At 48.5% G+C, this 17,079-nt stretch overlaps 1 protein-coding gene across 1 annotated transcript in view; it reads right to left on the bottom strand.

The window, feature by feature from the left end:
- yeats2 (YEATS domain containing 2) overlaps positions 1 to 17,079 on the bottom strand; it is a 39,234-nt gene that overhangs the window by 9,224 nt on the left and 12,931 nt on the right. The window contains exons 14-21 of the mRNA XM_036554533.1: positions 13,274 to 13,459; positions 12,738 to 12,990; positions 9,713 to 9,874; positions 9,038 to 9,210; positions 6,632 to 6,778; positions 4,084 to 4,263; positions 969 to 1,305; positions 364 to 498 (exon numbers count right to left, since the gene is read on the bottom strand). Coding sequence (XP_036410426.1) covers positions 364 to 498; positions 969 to 1,305; positions 4,084 to 4,263; positions 6,632 to 6,778; positions 9,038 to 9,210; positions 9,713 to 9,874; positions 12,738 to 12,990; positions 13,274 to 13,459 — 1,573 coding nt within the window. The remainder of the gene's footprint in view (positions 1 to 363; positions 499 to 968; positions 1,306 to 4,083; positions 4,264 to 6,631; positions 6,779 to 9,037; positions 9,211 to 9,712; positions 9,875 to 12,737; positions 12,991 to 13,273; positions 13,460 to 17,079) is intronic.

The raw sequence follows: 17,079 nt of genomic DNA, 5'->3' as shown, positions 1-17,079 counted from the left end.
GTGCCAAAGCAAGGCCACCCAGACAATGATGCTGGCGTAACCTGCCACATGATGACACTTCATCATTTTCAATTGCCTTCGCAGTGTTCTCGGCGCGTTTCATTTAGACGGAGCTAAGTAACCCTGGAGGAGGCTTTTAATCCTATTCATGAATTCAGATTGCCTGCGAGACGCACACATCCTGGGGCTCTGGGGTTTCTGAGTCCACAAAATAACTCTCCTCAAACTGGAAACCTTTTGTGTGTTTGTGCTTTAGTTAATGGCAGGACTCTCTGAATCATCCCTTATCATTCAAAACACACCTGCTAATGCAGCCTTGTCCAGACACCAAAAGCGCCCCCGTGGTGTGACCCCGCCTCTTACCTTTGCTGACGGGCATCAGGATGGTCTGCACGCCCCCGCCGGAGCCGCTCACCCCCAGCTGCTTCAACTGGTTGGCGGGGATGGTCAGCACGGTCTGCTGGGCGCTGCTGTGGCCGGAGTGGATCTTCAGCATTCCTGGAGAGCCAGAAAAATCCCAATTATTGCAGTGTGAGCCGCGCTGGAATTAAAACTCCACTCAGAGTGGGATCAGGTACTGGCAACCCGGAGAGCCTCCACACTACACCAAGGCACCCAAAGCCCTTATCTCCATATTCTGCTCCCCTCAGCATCACAGCTCAGCAAGCTGAAGGCCTGTGGTACTAAACGTACTTTTCATCCGCCCCTGGCGATGTAGCGAAGGCCCACCTCTGTTCAGACTGCATCTTGGTTCCACCTCAACCCCCACCCCTAACACTGTTGCCTAGTCAGACTGTACAAGTTAACCTGGGATAGGGCTTGAATAGTGTTATGCTCGCACTCACTGGTCTGACACTGTTGCTCAATCAACTTGAATGGACACACTGATGTTCTGTTGTGCTGGAGGTCGCGCTAGGTAAGAATGTCTGCTAAATGAATGTGATGTAATGTACTGTAATGTACTGTACCTGAGAGCGTGGCGGCCGTTTTCGCGCTCACGGCGCCCCCGCTGGTGACCAGGGAAGCAGCAGTGACCAGGGATGGGCTGGCGCTCTTGGGCACGCCCACGACGGCTGAGCCGGCCCCCTTGGCCAGGCTGATGACGGGCATGTTGACGCTCTTGGCGACGGTCACCACGGCAGCGGGGCCGCCGCTCTTAGCCACGGCGACGGCCGCGGCGGTGCTGGCGCTCTTGGCCACGCTGATGACCGCCGCCTGGCTGGCCGCCACCAGGACCGGGTGCTGGACCACGGGCTTCGCCCCCGGGGCGGCGGGACAGGGGCTCAGACCGGACCCCTCGGCGGGCTGGGGGAGGGAACGAGAAACACAGAGGCGAGATCAGTGACCGCCACAGAGGCTGTGTAACCACTGCCAATCACCGGGTGGGAGGTGGAATTCAAACCCTTGACCACGGTTCTCATACTGCCCATCAGTAAGAGCAGATATCACACTGTCTTCAGGTGTAGCCTGCCACCTGGGAGAGAGAGCTGTATTAGGAAAAGCAGAACTCTCTCCCAGGGATGGGCTAATTCCTCCCCAAGGCCTCATTTAAAAGAATGGCTGATTTGCTTGCAATTTACGGGACAGAACTGAAGCACCAGGGGACTCTGCCAGGAGTACAGCTGCTGTCGTATGATGTCCCTCAGGGCCCAGGGTGCATTGCTTCTGCTAAACAGCTGCTCACCTCCACAGATATAGGCACTTAAGGCCTAGAAAATCCAGCACAATGTTGACTCACTACAGTACTGTGACTGTGTAAAAGGCAAGAGGAAGAAACGGCATCATTTGTTTTATAGAAAAGATAAAACGTTTATTATTGGAGTAACAAATGGAGGATCATTTTGCCTTGGAATAAATGCCTGTGTCATTTGTATCATAACGCTGTAACAGTCATATATCACGGATATAAAATGAGTCATGGTCACGACTCGATCAATACCATTCTACTCTCTGAACTACAGAAATACATTTTGTGCAGAATCTCAAAGCCTCTTGATGAGAACAGACATTTAAGAAAGGACTTCTATAAGCATGAGTGACTGGGTGCTGTTGACAACAATCCATTTGGTGTGCGTGTGCCAGTTTCTCTCTCACACACACACACACACACACACACACACACACACAGAAGGGAGTGCTGTGCAGAGAGTGTGTGCGCCACTGTGTGACAGTCTGCTGTGTGCCATCTGCTAAGAGAGGCGGTTCACTCCTCAGCATGGGGCAGAGGTGCAGACACCTGCTCCCAGGGCCCTTCCATTACATCTCGCTGCTTCCACTCCACACAAACTATAAGAACAGACACACTGAAACTCTCCACACGCTGCTGGGGCCAAATACTTCAGTAACACGATGCGTCAGGTCCATACACTGTACAAGCTTCCCATTACCGCCGTGCCCATGCAGCTGGAGCGAGGAGCCTTGTTCTTAGTTTTCTCATAAATCATCTAAGGACAACTGCGCTGAATTGTAATTAAGAGGGCTGCGTATTGAACCAGTCCATCTGTACAGCGCATTTACAGATTGCTTCTGAAACAAAGGAATACAGCTCCCTTTGCCAAGATTTCATCGGCTCAACAATCCACTTAGGGCGCAGAGGTCTTCAAACAGCACTGAGGGAGGCATGGACTACAACTAGCTGACTGATCTTCTGTTTGGACCAATTTATTATTATTAATAATAACTTGGTCCAAATCAAAATTCAAATTCAAAATTCTGTAATTAAACATCCAAAGCCAATTCCATGATTTCCTTGATTGCCTGAATCTTCGCCTTCCAAAACAGAAGTGAAAAACAGCCCGTTTTCAGCTTTTGGGTGCACCTAGTCCCCTGCTGTTTGGACCGAATCCCAGTCTGGACATTTAAGGCTTCAACAGAGAGGAATAATAAGAGGATGACTGCTTTTCATTTATACTTAATGAGTCAAACGGACCTGCTGAAACGCCCAGAGTTAGCAGCCCTGCGGGTTACAGCATCGTGCACAGTCACAACAGGAAAGTCTATGCTGGCATCTCTGTGCTTCTCACCATTCCCACAGTGAGCCCTGTACCCTACCGTACTTTAACCACTGCTGTTAAAAACAGCCCCGACCAACACAACCACGGGTGCACGCTCACACATACACACACACCGCGGAGACTGTCAGAGGTGAGTTCTTACACTCACTCAGACTGTTCTGAATGACTTCCTGTTCTCCTCACTGCTCTATAGCTGGTCCAGCTATTAATATACTGCAGCCTCTCACTGCCTCCAAGCCACATAGGAGCGGGAAAAACGGACTCCGATGCCAGCCCTACAATCAGGACACTAACGGTGAAATCCAGCACCAGACAAAAAAAAAAAAAAACTTGAATACATTAACTATTTCAAATCATCACATACCCAACACATCACCCAATTACAAACACCAATTCACAGAATAAAACTGTAAAATGCCAGCACGTGCTGTAACCCCCAACCCTCGTCAGGGGTTAAGGCAACTGTGAGCTACGTCCGAAATGCTAACGTGGTCGCTTCAGGAGCCTAGCACTGATGACGGCCACGGAGGGTTCTGTTCCCCCCAAACACATAACGCAGTGCTCATTACCGCCGCAGGCTTCAGTTTCATGTATTCAACCTGCTCTTTCTCCACTGAGAGACCCTTAACCCCTGTAAGAGCCGCCGTGGATCTCCCACACCAGGGTCACTGTGCTGGCTGAACACCAGCCCTGTGGCGACCCACGCTATTGGCCACATGCAGAATCACTGGATTGGTTCAGATTTCTATATTCCGGCACAGAGGCATCCAATAGAACACGTGTAAACAAGGGCCACAGTTACTGGATTTTCTAGAATCCACAGCTGCGCCTGACATTGCTAGGCAACAACGCTGTAGTTAAGCCAGAGATTCTCATTCAGCTTCCTCCAATGTGGCCGACTGGCACTGGCGCGGGTTCCGTCGTTAAAATTTTAATGAGCGGAACGGTTCTAATAGCTCTATTTCTGCATATGCGGAGCCGGTCGCCAAAGGGACGAGACAGCGCAGGGATGGCTGCTTTGGTTGAGTGATTGGCTTGGGGGGGTGGGGTGGGGGGCTCGCTGACCAACCTGCTGCGTGGATGCTGCCGCGGCGATGCCGGCCGGGGCGACGCTGGTGCTGGCGGCCGTGATCACGCCCCCTGTCATCCTCAGCGTGGTGGTGCCGGGCTTCGACAGGTGGCTCGCCGTCACCGTCTTCACCGAGCCATCCGACAGCTTCACCTGCGATGCCTGGGAGCCTCCCACCACCTGCAACTCACAGCACGCGCATCCGACACCGGGGCGATTACACACATTATTACTGTTACCTCTATATCCAGCGTGGCTAAGCTACAACGGCAACAAGCATTTCATATATATCACAGCATCATCAAGACAAATGTGAACATAAGAAAAGGACATCCAGTAACAGAAACAGATAATCATTTTCTGTTCATTTGCTGTTCAGCTGTTGTAATATTCATTAATTACAGTACATTATTCAGCAGCTCAGCAGACGCTTTAATCCAAACTGACAGTTTTTACATGCTATCCATTTACACGGCTGGATATTTACTGAGATTTATTCTGCAAATATCTGTATTGATTCTGTATTTATTTATTCTGGGTTAAGTTCCTTGCCCAAGGGTACAACAGCGGTGCCCCAGTGGGGAATCGAACCAGCAATCTTTTGGCAATATAATCACGCACTGCTTGCTTAAATGCATATAATAAGAATCATCAAGAGTAACATAACCGTTCCATACTAGTGCACACACAGAGTCTGCCAAGGATCTCTGAGTGCAATATTGCCATCTGTAAGTGTGCACGGTGCCAAACAATGAACCTTAAGAGCAACATTAACTTGGATCACACAATCATACTCATAGTGCCTAACGATGAAGCACATGAACACACAGAAAACACCCTGTGATGTGACTTCCTGGCTTTTACCGCAGCAGCACACAGGGAAGGGCACCACGAGAAAAGGAAACGGGACCGATCTGATAAAACGACTGTACTGACGTATTCCTGACTCATCCGACACCCGACCCAGCTCTTAAGACCGCCAATGATAAAGCTGAGCTAGTGTTTGAGCGTTAGGAAAAAAATCTAAAAATGTGGACGCAGCGTAAGGCAGCTTCTTCAAGACTGCAGCAGCTCTGAAAAGCAGCCGCCCTGCAGAGAGCTTCGGCGTCAGCAGGATAAAGCTGTGCATTAACCCATGGAAAAGAGGAAAACACTCAAAGCGCGGAGAGTCTCGCGCGGGACCCTGAGGGAGATTTAGAGGCCGCTTTCTATTAAAGCGGAGAACAGACTCTGCTGAGCACCGAACCTGCCCTTTATCTCTGAAGATCACTCACGCTAACGTTTTAACGGCTGAGTCAGGGGCTTTGGGTGAGGCCTTTTTTCAGGGTTATCTGTAGTCTCTGGCTGCTTTGGGTGTGCAGGTGGATGTGGGCAGTCCAATACAGGGGTCAATGCTAAGAGTAAGCTGCATTTAATACAGAGCCCCTCAGTGGTGAATCTCCAAGCATGAAGGTAAAGCTGTCAGTTCCGTGAAAGGAACTGACCACTTAATATTGAGGAAAGTAAAAAGGGCTAAAAAAAGCAAGCAAGAGAAACAGAGACAGAGAAAGACAGATGGAAAGCCTGCCACACTGAGAGAACAGGAGCAGATTACAATGGGCACACACGGCCCTGGTCGCGGTGCCCAATCAGATAAAGGGAGGCAGGCACATCGGCCGATTGGCCGAGGCCCCAGCCCCCTGACCGTGAAAGCTCCCTTGTGGAGAAAGGGCTTGCATAACCGTGCTGGCTCGCTGAACCCGTTGCCCGAGCAGGCAGAACAGAGGGTCCAGGTCCAAAAAGGGCACAGAAAACCACGCCAGCGAAACACACTTCCTTACCAAAGCATGCAGCCTTCCAAGAAGCCACTCCACCTACCCCAAAAGTGGGGGGGATGCCAGAGCGGTGCCACAGACTCGCCTCTGCAGTGTGTGCGACATTTTAAGTGGAACAAGGGGGGCCGGGTATGATTTCAGATTGCTAGCTGCAGTTTGATCAAACCCCAGCATCGCATGTGTGAGTGACCCAGAAAGAACACATACGCAGGAACAAGCTGCACTTCACTGCAGAACAACAACGGTAACAAAAAAAAAAAATCTCAATTCACCGACACGTCAATCTTTCCATCGGAAACACGCCCTGTTGCGTCCCGAGTGGAGGGATTCGTTTCCATATGAAAGATGAAAACTGAAAACAAATCTTTGCTACAAACGCGAGGCCCCATTTGCAGTTTGCAAGGCCTCATATTAACAGTAAGACGAAGCAAGAAGAGACCCTAGGAGCACCTCTCAATGTTGGCTGCATTAATGTAGAATTCATTTTCAGTGACACAGTCACTAACTTTGGTAAGTTAATTTACATACTTCACTCACTAAAAATGACAGCAACACATTTGTCCCAGTTCGTACATCCAAACTTTCCAGCATTAAACACACACAAACGCATGAAAATAAAGCCTGTCCTTTACATAGGTCCCTGACCGCACGCGGCTGACGCCTGTCCAAACAGGCACGGTCTGGCTCACAGGCCGACCCAGTCAAAGTGCAGGACGGGCTGGAGAGGATATTACCTGGGCGAGGATGGCGGCCTTCTGCCCGGCCGTCACCCGGATGGCCTGCTGCGTGACGGAGGCCGGGGACGACACGCTGTGACCCGACGAGCTGGCCCCCTGCTTCCCCGAGCCCTGCGGCGTCGGCTGGCCCACCAGAAAGGTTCCCTGGAAAGATCAATGCGCGCGGCGGTCAATACAGACAAACGCAGGGATGAATAAACGCACCACGTTTTAAGCGCACCGGGAAGCCATTAGCGGGGTGGAGGCGGAGGGCTGTGGAGGGCGGATTCGGCGGCGCTCTCAGTCCTACGGGCAAGGACAAAAGGTTTTTTAACTAAGGTCAATGCAAGACAAAGGCCTCTGACTGAGGCACAGTAATTAATGCCTGCTGTATCTCTAATGTGCTAAATTGCATCTGAATACAAAAGCCGGGGGGAAAAAAAATCAAACCCACCATTTAGAATGAAGTGAAGAGTGTAACGAGCTGTTTTTAGTTTTCTGTAATCTCAGTCTAAACCAGGACTGCTGAACTCAGCCCTCTGTGTGTGACCGTTTTGTTCCAACCAAAATTGAAAATATAGTACACTGAGCTGTTAATCAATGCTCAGTCTGAACTAGCCATTTGGAATGATCAGCTCTTACGCTACATCACATCACAAACAGACATGTCTCCTGAAAAATGAAGATCTGATTTTTAGTTTAGGGCTTGCCTGTCAATCGCACCTGTTCTCAGACGGCTAAAACATTCAGCATATCTGGCGATGCCTTCAGACAGAGACTTTACTTGCTTGACTGGTTCACTGATTGACTGACTGACTTACTGATGTGCTGAAGTCTTGTGTTGAAGCGCTGAAAGTGTAGATACCTGGATACAGGCAATCCCCAGGTTACGCAACACACAACTTATGTAAATTCAACTTTACAGAAACCCCCTTACAATACAAAAATATACAAATATATAAAAAGTGAGACATGTGCAGCATATACAGACGCGCTACTGACAATATTCATGAGATGGTGGTATGACAACGCGGTACTTGTATGAACGTAAAGCTGATTCCAAGAATAAAGTCTAAGTTACACTGAGAAACTTCCAGACTTCCATACATAAGTCAGGAAATGTCTGTATTTAAACTAAATAACTACCTGAAGCAAAAAAAGAGCTCAATGCTAAAATGATAAGCCAAACCTACATCTACAAGGACCTGGAAAGCACTTAAATGCTTGTTTTCAACAGCCTTCAGTGATGAAGAGTTTGGGTGGAGTGACATCAGCACACAAAGGAGGGTGCAGGGCGGAGTTTGAGAGGTGCTGCTCTGAAAGGAACTCCTGCATAAGGTCTTGCATTTACCTCAGTGAAGCCTTCCGCATACGTTTACAAGGACCGAAGTGAAAATTCTCTTTGAAAAGAGAACAAGCTGCGTGCTCTAATTCTCATCTAGTCAATTACTCTTCTCTCAACAGAGGCTGAAACTCCGGTAAAACGGGACTTGTTGAGGAGGAGATGTACGCGCGGCTAATTTGTCAGAGATTATTAGTGGCTCAGGGTGATTACAGGAGATGATGATCACACACTGAGAGACCATGTGGTGGTGGAGCTACAAGCTAGGCACGTTCGTTTCTATTCATTTCATATTCACACGCTCTACGGCTCCCCAGATCAAATATTTAAATTGTCAAACATTGCATTTTTTCCTCTTTTTGCTCGTTACAAAGACATGCACATTCACTCACACTTTTAGACAGGAATACTAGTAGCGTTAATGAAAAATCTCAGTTCACAGTCCTAAGGCTCTCCTTCAGTAATGCTAATGCAATACTAGACGGATGAGAATTTGAATACTGATCCAGTTAATCAATCAGTGATGTCACGGATGAACGTTTAACTAATCAAACATTTGGTGTCACCCACAGTTAACACATGAGTACGAGAAGATGTGGGTGCGGATGAGAATGTCAAGAGTTACAGGTGGTTTTCTGATGGGAAGGTAGACAGCTCAGCCAAGAGGATTTATGAACCACGGTCAGTTTACTAAATAGCCGTAACAGGGGTAGGTAGGTAGGCCAGAGGATATGAGTGTGGGAAGCAGCTCTAGATAGAGGATGTGAGTTTATGCACTTCAATGTGTGGCGCTTACAAGAGCTGAGAGAGGATGGCACAGAACCGCATGGAGTTCTGTAGGTCTATGTAGCAGTTGCACACAGATTATTTTGGACAATCTAGGAGGCGTACCCAGATCAGTGAGGACAGGGCAGGAGCTGTACATAGATCAGTGAGGACAAGGCAGGAGCTGTACACAGATCAGTGAGTTAAGTGTAAGAGCTACACACATATCAGTGTGGATGATGGATGCAGAAGATGCAAAGGATGCTGGGACCGCTGTGGATTGCACCAGGCGGGAGGGCGGCTGCACCACACGCTACCTGGGGCGTCTGCTTGAGTATGTAGGAGGTGTAGGACAGGTTTGAAGGCAGGGCGCTGCTGCTGGTGCCGCCGCTGCTGCTGCTGCTGGTGCTGCTGCTGCTGCTGCTGGTGCTGCTGGGGGCAGGCTGGGAGCTCCCAGAATTCACAGAGGCTGCGCTCTGGGACTGCTGACCTGCGGTGAGGATGACACACAGCTCCACTGTCACCTCGCCACACCGACGGCGGACCTGACACCCCCCAAGACTGCAGGCATTACCCCTCAGGCCAAATGCCAGGCCAAATGCCTCTGCTGCATTTTAGGCCGTTAAAAGAACACCCAACAGGTTGAACCGTAGTCATCATCACTTTACAATAACTATGCAACACGCTTAGAAGAGACGTTAAGGTGTTACTGTGCGAGTTCATTTTTGGAAAGCTAGTTTATACATTTGAAAACTAAACTGAGGCAGCAGAATTTAGGGTTACACACCGCTGAGGGTCACTTTTAAAATATGACTACATGGAGTACCAAGGACTAGGACTGAACGGAGTAGTAATCTTAAGCTTGATGCTGAGGCTTTGAGGGGCAGTAAAGTACTGTTGTGGCCCCTAAAGGCCCACATTACTGACTGAGCAAAGGGCCACAGAGACACCGCAGAGCTTTGCTTTGTCTCTGAGGTGGCGGCAGGGCTCACCTGAGGGGTTGGAGGCGCGCAGTATCGCCCCCTGGGGGATGAGCAGAAGCTTGCCCTTGCCCGAGGGGTTCTTGCTGTTGGTGGTCAGGTAGAGCTTGGTGCCCGGAGGTAGGTTTGCCAGGTTGGCCAGGTTGTTCGCCGGGAGCTGGAGGGTGGCCATAACTGGAGAGCGAAAATATGGAGTCAGAAGAACAGAGTGGAGCACGATTCATTCACTGCGCACACAGGTGCGGGTGAGCACCGCGCCAATCAAAAAAGCATTTAAGACTCAGGAGGCAAGGGTGAGGTATTTGGCAACTTCTGGGCAGCTAGCCAGCCCGCAGGAGCTGCGTCCAAAAATCCTAAATGGGGGCGGCGGCGACTACTATGGGGTCAATTTACAGCAATCTGCTAAAGAGCCACGGCTAATGTGAGGGGCTAAAGAGATCTGGGGCGTTTTTTTAAAAAAAAAGGTCTTTAGAAAAGGAAGCATCGGTCCCTGCCAAAGGATGTCAAAAAAAAAAAAACGGCGTGTCCCTGCCAGAGGGCTGACGGTCACATCAGTGTGTAATGGACCCAGCCAATCGCCTTTATATGGACTCATAGCTCACTCTGCACTGCGGGGGGGGGAGGTCGGGAGGAGTCTAGCGCCCACTGGCAGCTCGACGTCGTTATGACGCCAGCTGACACTGTGGCGCTGCCGTGACCACTCTGCTGCTTCCAGGAGCGCTGTGTTAACAGGGCCCAGGCAGCCATTTTCTGAGTCAGCTCACGGCTGGCGTGCACAACCAAATCCTGCTGACAGGGGGCAGGCCAGTTGGACAAAAAAAGATTGTGCTCTTTGTTCTGTGATTCTGCATTATATGAACATTATTAATCTATTATGCATTATTTTCGTATTATGCATTCATGTTCTTTTAATATGTATGGGATAACTGTGAAGCACCTTGCCCTACCATGCACGAAATGTGCTACGTGAATACAGTTATTATTATAACTGTTGCTGTGAGGTTGTTATTCATTTCAAGCTTTTCCAAACGCCTGAGACTCTCCATACTATTGACCTTTCTTAGCTCATGCCCTGGTTAATCTTACAGTACTACCACGATAACGTCACAGCATGGCTGCGTATGCATTACAGCACAGCAGTGCTGGTGTTAAAGTAAACAGAAAAACAGTATGGAGCAGGCATTGCTCTGCTGGCCTCTTCAGCACCTGGTGGTGAAATGAGGTACTGCCGTTCAATTCCAGGGGGAGCCACAGAATATGCAATGAGTAAGCTTAAATAATAAACTGAAGCATAAAATTAAAAAAAAAAAGAATTTCAACTGAAACGGTAAACTGGCTAAAAGAGTGAGGAACAGTTCTGCTTATATGCAGCCAGAATGTCCAAGCAGAAGGGTTCCAATCCTCGCCGGAGCCGCAGACCCCCCCCCCCCTTTTCTCAGGCCAGCTCTTGTTCGGAGCACAAAGGGCCGTTCAGCGAGTGACTGTGTGACAGCGCTGAGGTCAGCCGCCACCCTCCATGTGACAACCTGCTGCCCGCTCCGCTTCGGACGGTGGCTCTGTCTGGTTTCGTGAAGAACGGCCCGGAGTCAACGAGAATAAAAGCAACGCCCGTCAACACAAACAACACATTCATTCACACGCTCGAGCTTGCGCGCACATACCCATGCGCAGATGCTTGTGTAGGCTTACACAGACGCACGCACGCACGCACAGCCACACAAATACGCATACACACCTACACAACACACACAGATACTGGGCACACTTACACACACACTTAAGCATTAACACACGCTCGCACACACACATACACACACACACACACACACACACACACACACACACACACAGACCGCACACTACTCTCCCCACATAGCGTCATGCAGTGTTGCATTTGTGAGAAATGTATTTAGTCCCTAATGCCTGACTTTTCCCCAAACGAATATCTGATGGTGTTTTGCCAAAAGCTCCTGCGAGTCCCTCCATAATGCTGCTGTGTTGAATTAAAACGCGTTTGGGAGAGAGTATTGACTGCAACGAAAAGTAAAGAGGGACGAAGCTAATTCCCACCCACATTAACTGAACTCTTTTACTCTGTGGCATTTAAATTTCCTGGAAACTGAACCCCCGGCCTCTTTTAAAGTAATAACGGCGCTGTCTGCGCCTGCCAGCACTCCGCAAACGCTCCCGCCCAGCTCTGAGACTCCAGCGCGGGGGGACCCCGTTTTCTCATTCGCCGCTAGCCACCCTCTGCGTCTCCATCTAGCAGATGCTGCGTCTCATGAGGAACCTCCAGACAGCGATATGAATTCCAGACAGCAGCTGGAGGGCAGAGCAGTACGCTCTGCTAGCTTCTGTCCGAGGGTAGCTGCTGTTGCTCCCTTTCTGTGGGTACTGAGATCTACACCTTCCCTTTACAATTTAGCGAACAGATGTCACAGGGCCTTGTAATGAAGAGTATTATGTTTGAGTTCTCGAGAGTTTGAGAGTACTTGAAATTTTTGGACCAGGGAAAGTCTTTGATTGAAATCATTTCACTCATCTCAAGTGAAACGAGTAGAACCACAGATGCTTAAAACATCCAACTAATCACACTCCCTGGGTTTACTTTAATCAGGGAACAAATATTTTGGCAAGGCTGTCACAGATTGGGTGACAAGAGGTTTGACATGAATTCCGTGTGGGGTCCTGTATATTCGTATCATGCACCTTTTTATTTAATGTTTTTATATGAATGTACTCTTAAAGATGACTACAATGGAGACCAAGGAGACATCTGGTCATTACCATGTCTCCATCTGGTATGACATTATTGTCTTATCCAGACCGACTTACACAGGTTACAATTTTATCCATTTATATAGCTGTATATTTACTGAGGCAATTGTGGTACCTCAGTACCTTCCCCAAGGGTACAACAGCAGTGCCCCAGCAGGGAAACGAACCAGCAGCCTTTAGGTTACGAGCTCTGCTCCTTACAGCTACGCCACACTTTTCCCTCATTCTGGGAGAGAGGGGCGTGTGTCAGCCTTCTCACCTGATCCCTGGCCTCCGGTCTTGGCGGCCGTGGCGGAGGCGCTCGATGCCTTGGTGACGGTGTGCACCTGCTGGCCCACGATGCCGGCGCTCCCGCTCACGATGGCCTTGGCCACGCCCTGCGCGATCACCTGCTTCTGGCCCATCACCTTGGAGACGGCGGGGCTGGACTTGGCCACCAGGATCTGGCCGCTGCTGATGGCCACCTGCTTGACCGCCGACTGCAGGGCCGAGCCCATCGGGATGCCCACCACCTGCAGTGAGGCATTGTGGGGAAAAAAAAAAGAGCACCATGTCATACTGTCACCATGTCAGTTACTGACCAGCAAAATAGCAAAGTAAATGTTATTGAGGAATTTACTGAACATCTGTCAATACTGCGACTGGTTTCAAGTGCTGAACACCACCACACTTTGAACAGCTCGAATGACCAGGGGGCATGAGTTTTTGCAGGTGTTTTTTTACGGTTGACGCTGGCAGTTAAGTGGGTAGGCAATTTAGGGGGTGGAGGGGGCGATGACACACCGAGGGTCGCACCTTGCTGGCCGTGGCTCCGGCCCCGGGGGCGCCGGCGCTCTGCTTCTGAGGCGACACGGCGATCATGTGACCGCCCTTCACTGCGACAAACTGCTGGCCAGCTGACTGCTGGGGCGTTGCCGTGGAAACCAGCATCTGCTGCTGCTGCTGAGACAGGACTTCCCCTGGCTCCTGCTTTATGATGACCTGGGGGGGGGGGGGGCAAGAGTGAGAGCTGTTCCCTTTCACACCAGGCTACTTGATACATTGACATTTTCTACACAAAAAGATGCGCTGACATTGTATTTCTTCAATGTGCTGATAGTGTATTTTTACGTATGTCATAATGTATATATTACGATACAGTTTGCTAGGTTTTCTTTATTTACGATGCACAGTGCTTCCCTGAGCAGTCAGGTCCCTAGCACCCTCACTCTTCACACTCTGCTGGGAGACACATCTCAGATGCTAAATATGGAATTACATCAATAAGTTAGTACAGGACAGTATAGAGGAAAATCACCAGAGCTGTGCACACTATCTGAAAAGAGAGAGTTGCTCTACTCACATGAGGGTACACGAAAAATCTGAGAGATAAATCTGCAGATACAGAAAGGTCTGAACTATTTATCTAAACAGATACAAAATAAGCCATTTTAAACATTAAATTATGAAGCCCAAAATGCAGACAGAGAGAACAGCTGTTTTTGAAACCAGAAGCACTAACTTCAGCAGGCAACCACCCTTCCGAAAGCCAAATGCGTGCCGAGACGGCACTCGATCCGCTGCTTTCGGCAGGTTTTAACATAAGCCCCTGTAAAGCCAAACGTGTGAAAATGGTGCAATCGTCCCCGTTACGGCACACGGTGCATGCTGGGATCTGTCAGCCGGATTATGGGACACCGTGCAGACGCCAGCACCCCGCCAGCAGAAGGCTCTGTTACAGCAGGAGGGAGGTTTTCTCTCTGTGATCATCAAGCGCCAACCAGGGGGAGTATTTACAAGCAGCAGCTCCGACCTTTAACCTCATCTGAAGTCTAATGTTTGGTTAGCAGGATTTTACACACATCACAAATACATCATCACTGCTGGCAGCCGATTCCCATTCTCTTAACTGTAGAAAAATCACAGATTCACTGTACTGCCAGTGTAAAAATCTAAAAATGGGTCTTTTTTCCTTATTTTTTTTTTTTTATCTTTCATTGTCTCAAAGCGACAAACACTTCAAATGGGAGATGGTATATTATAATACGGTAAATTTAAATACTGTAACATGGGTGAACAATCTTTACGATGCTGTTAATGATAAACAGCAAACCAAATTAGGTTCAAACCAAGGGTGTTTCAAAGGCAAGTTCCCTTTTCTTCCTTATAAGCTGCTACTGGTAGAACTGCAAAGACAGCAGGGCTCCTTTTAAAGACCCGCAAACAAGTACCAATTTACCCAACTAGCAATACAGCACGATGCACACCTTCAAGCCGTCATCTCACCACATGGGCTCCTCTTTATAAGCCCCTCCCCTTCACAAACTCCTCCCATTTACAAGCTCCTCCCCTCAACAAGCCCCTCCCTCACAGTCTGGTGAAGAGTCGAGACAATGGAGGAAGAGGGAGGAGCTATGAGCAAAGACAGGCGACCGCGCTCTGGCGGATGACAGAGGCTGAGCAGAGCCCTCGAGTTTGGGTGCTGATTTGGTTCTGTGCTGCATGATTAAACAGCTTAGCCGCCCCGTCCCAGTCAGGCACCATGGATAGTTTTAAACAGGGTTTTTAAGGCTTCCCGCAGGGCCAACTTTCCCCTTTGAAGGTTCCACAAGGCCTTTCGGCTCATGCGGGAGATTTTAGTAAACAACATTAAAAAAAAAGGGATGAAGACAGCAGAGACACTTTGGGAAGAAAAGAACATTAAAGATGTCACACAGCGAGTGTTTGAAAGTTATTTGTTAATTATAATCCCGCAAGGACACCAGCTGGAGCGTCTCCTCTCAAAAACACGTTCGTCCAACAACAATCTACTCAGTCTGTTTTCGGTCTATTTTTGAACATGAAACACAACACCTGCAGATGCATTAATGGTATTTTTCCACTAGTGGAAGGGGCACAGCCTAATAGTGGTACCTGTCTCAGATTATAACTATATCTACTGAAACACAGATGAATGTATTGACATACCCAGCTATGCATTATTAAATTGTTATAAAACTGTGTTACCATTTTGGCTACACACCATACCTGTGGCTGCCAAAGTATTCTTGAATTATGTTCAGCTGCCTGATAGTACTTAACTATATACAGTAGGTTTTGTGAGGTATATACAGTAAGGTTTTGAGTAATTAGTGTGTTCTGATGTATTTGAGCTCATATACCTCATACAGTTGCAAAAAGGCGCTGTATGAAGTAAAACTGCTTGTGTTTGTGCGTTTGTGTGTGAGAGTGTGTGAGTACATGCGTACCTGCATGTGTGCATGACTGTGCAGCAATATATGTGTGTACCTGTGTGTGTTTGTGTGTGTGTGTCTGTGTGTGTATTTGTGTGTGTGTCAGAGAAACAGAGGCAGGCTCCTCAGTGAACATCGCCAGCCTGCAGAGTAACTTTGCTCTTGAACAGCTTTCCCAGCACAGAAACCTGCTTGAGCAGGCTATTAATATCAGCTGTTAATGAGGGGAGGACGCCTGGGGCGACAAGAAACCGCCGCGCCACCCAAGGACCTCGACCCAGAACCGTGCGGAGAGTAAGCTGGAGGCTAGAGGGGGACTGGGTCCGGAACGCAGGTATGTCTGCAGGTGCCCTCAAAGACACGCGACGCATCCACTGGGATCTGGAAATGATCCAGCTCTAATCATCCATCCATCAGTCTAGAGTACGGCACAGTTAGTATACTCAAACTTCAAAAGAGGAAACTCGGGCACTCAAGGAAATCTCACAACATTAACGTCTCTGCCGGGGTGCGGGACAGAAACATGGTTAATGAGATGGGCACTCCTGTCGTCCTTTTCTTAGCCAACCTACTTTTAGTAAGCAATGATTGACAAACAGATGTTAATTAAGATGAATGAGTTCACATCAGTCATCACTGTAACATCACACATATATACAGCTCAGTCCATGAAAAAATTACATAAAGGCAACTTACAAATAACATAACCATGACGAGATATTTAAACAGGATCAAAAAAAGGATTACAGTTTGGGCATCTACAAGGATCAAACAGCATGCCAATCACTCTACCTGTTACTGTACATCAATAAACTCAACTCTATAACAAAGAAAATAAAAGCCCATGTGATTTCTGTTTTATGTAGAGTCCCTATGGCAACAACACAAGTACATATACATGGAGATCTGCTCCATTATTCCCATATTGGTACAATTCCAAAGCTGGTGCTGGGTGGAGCACCAGAGGCAGCCTGTGTTCTGACTGAAGTACCTCCCACTGAGGTGACACTGGGTCCTGTGTCTTTATCCTCATAAACAACAGCCCCAAGAGGAAGTAAATGACAAGACATGTATGCCTGACTGTTTTTTGCTGTTTAACATCACCGTATTAAAGGATTAAAAAGCAAAAAAAAAAAAAGACCCAAACACTCGGAGTAGCGACTTGGGGAACCAAAGAAACTCTGATGATTCAAACTGGGGACTGAACATGAGTTTGGCCCAAAAGGCTAATGTTAGCATGCCGCTGGTTCCAGGGTTAAGTAAACCCAAAGTAAACCCAAGTAAACCCAAAAGGAGAGAAATCTGTTTACCTACAACAAAACTACGCCAGGTGTCTCATGAAACACACACAAACACATAAAGAAGAGCCCTCTCACACAAAGGTACTGG

This window comes from Megalops cyprinoides, chromosome 20, assembly GCF_013368585.1.
Source record: "Megalops cyprinoides isolate fMegCyp1 chromosome 20, fMegCyp1.pri, whole genome shotgun sequence".
Lineage (NCBI taxonomy): Eukaryota > Metazoa > Chordata > Actinopteri > Elopiformes > Megalopidae > Megalops > Megalops cyprinoides.
The sequence above is the reverse complement of the archived record's forward strand: the minus strand, read 5'-3'. Positions and strand labels throughout refer to the sequence as shown.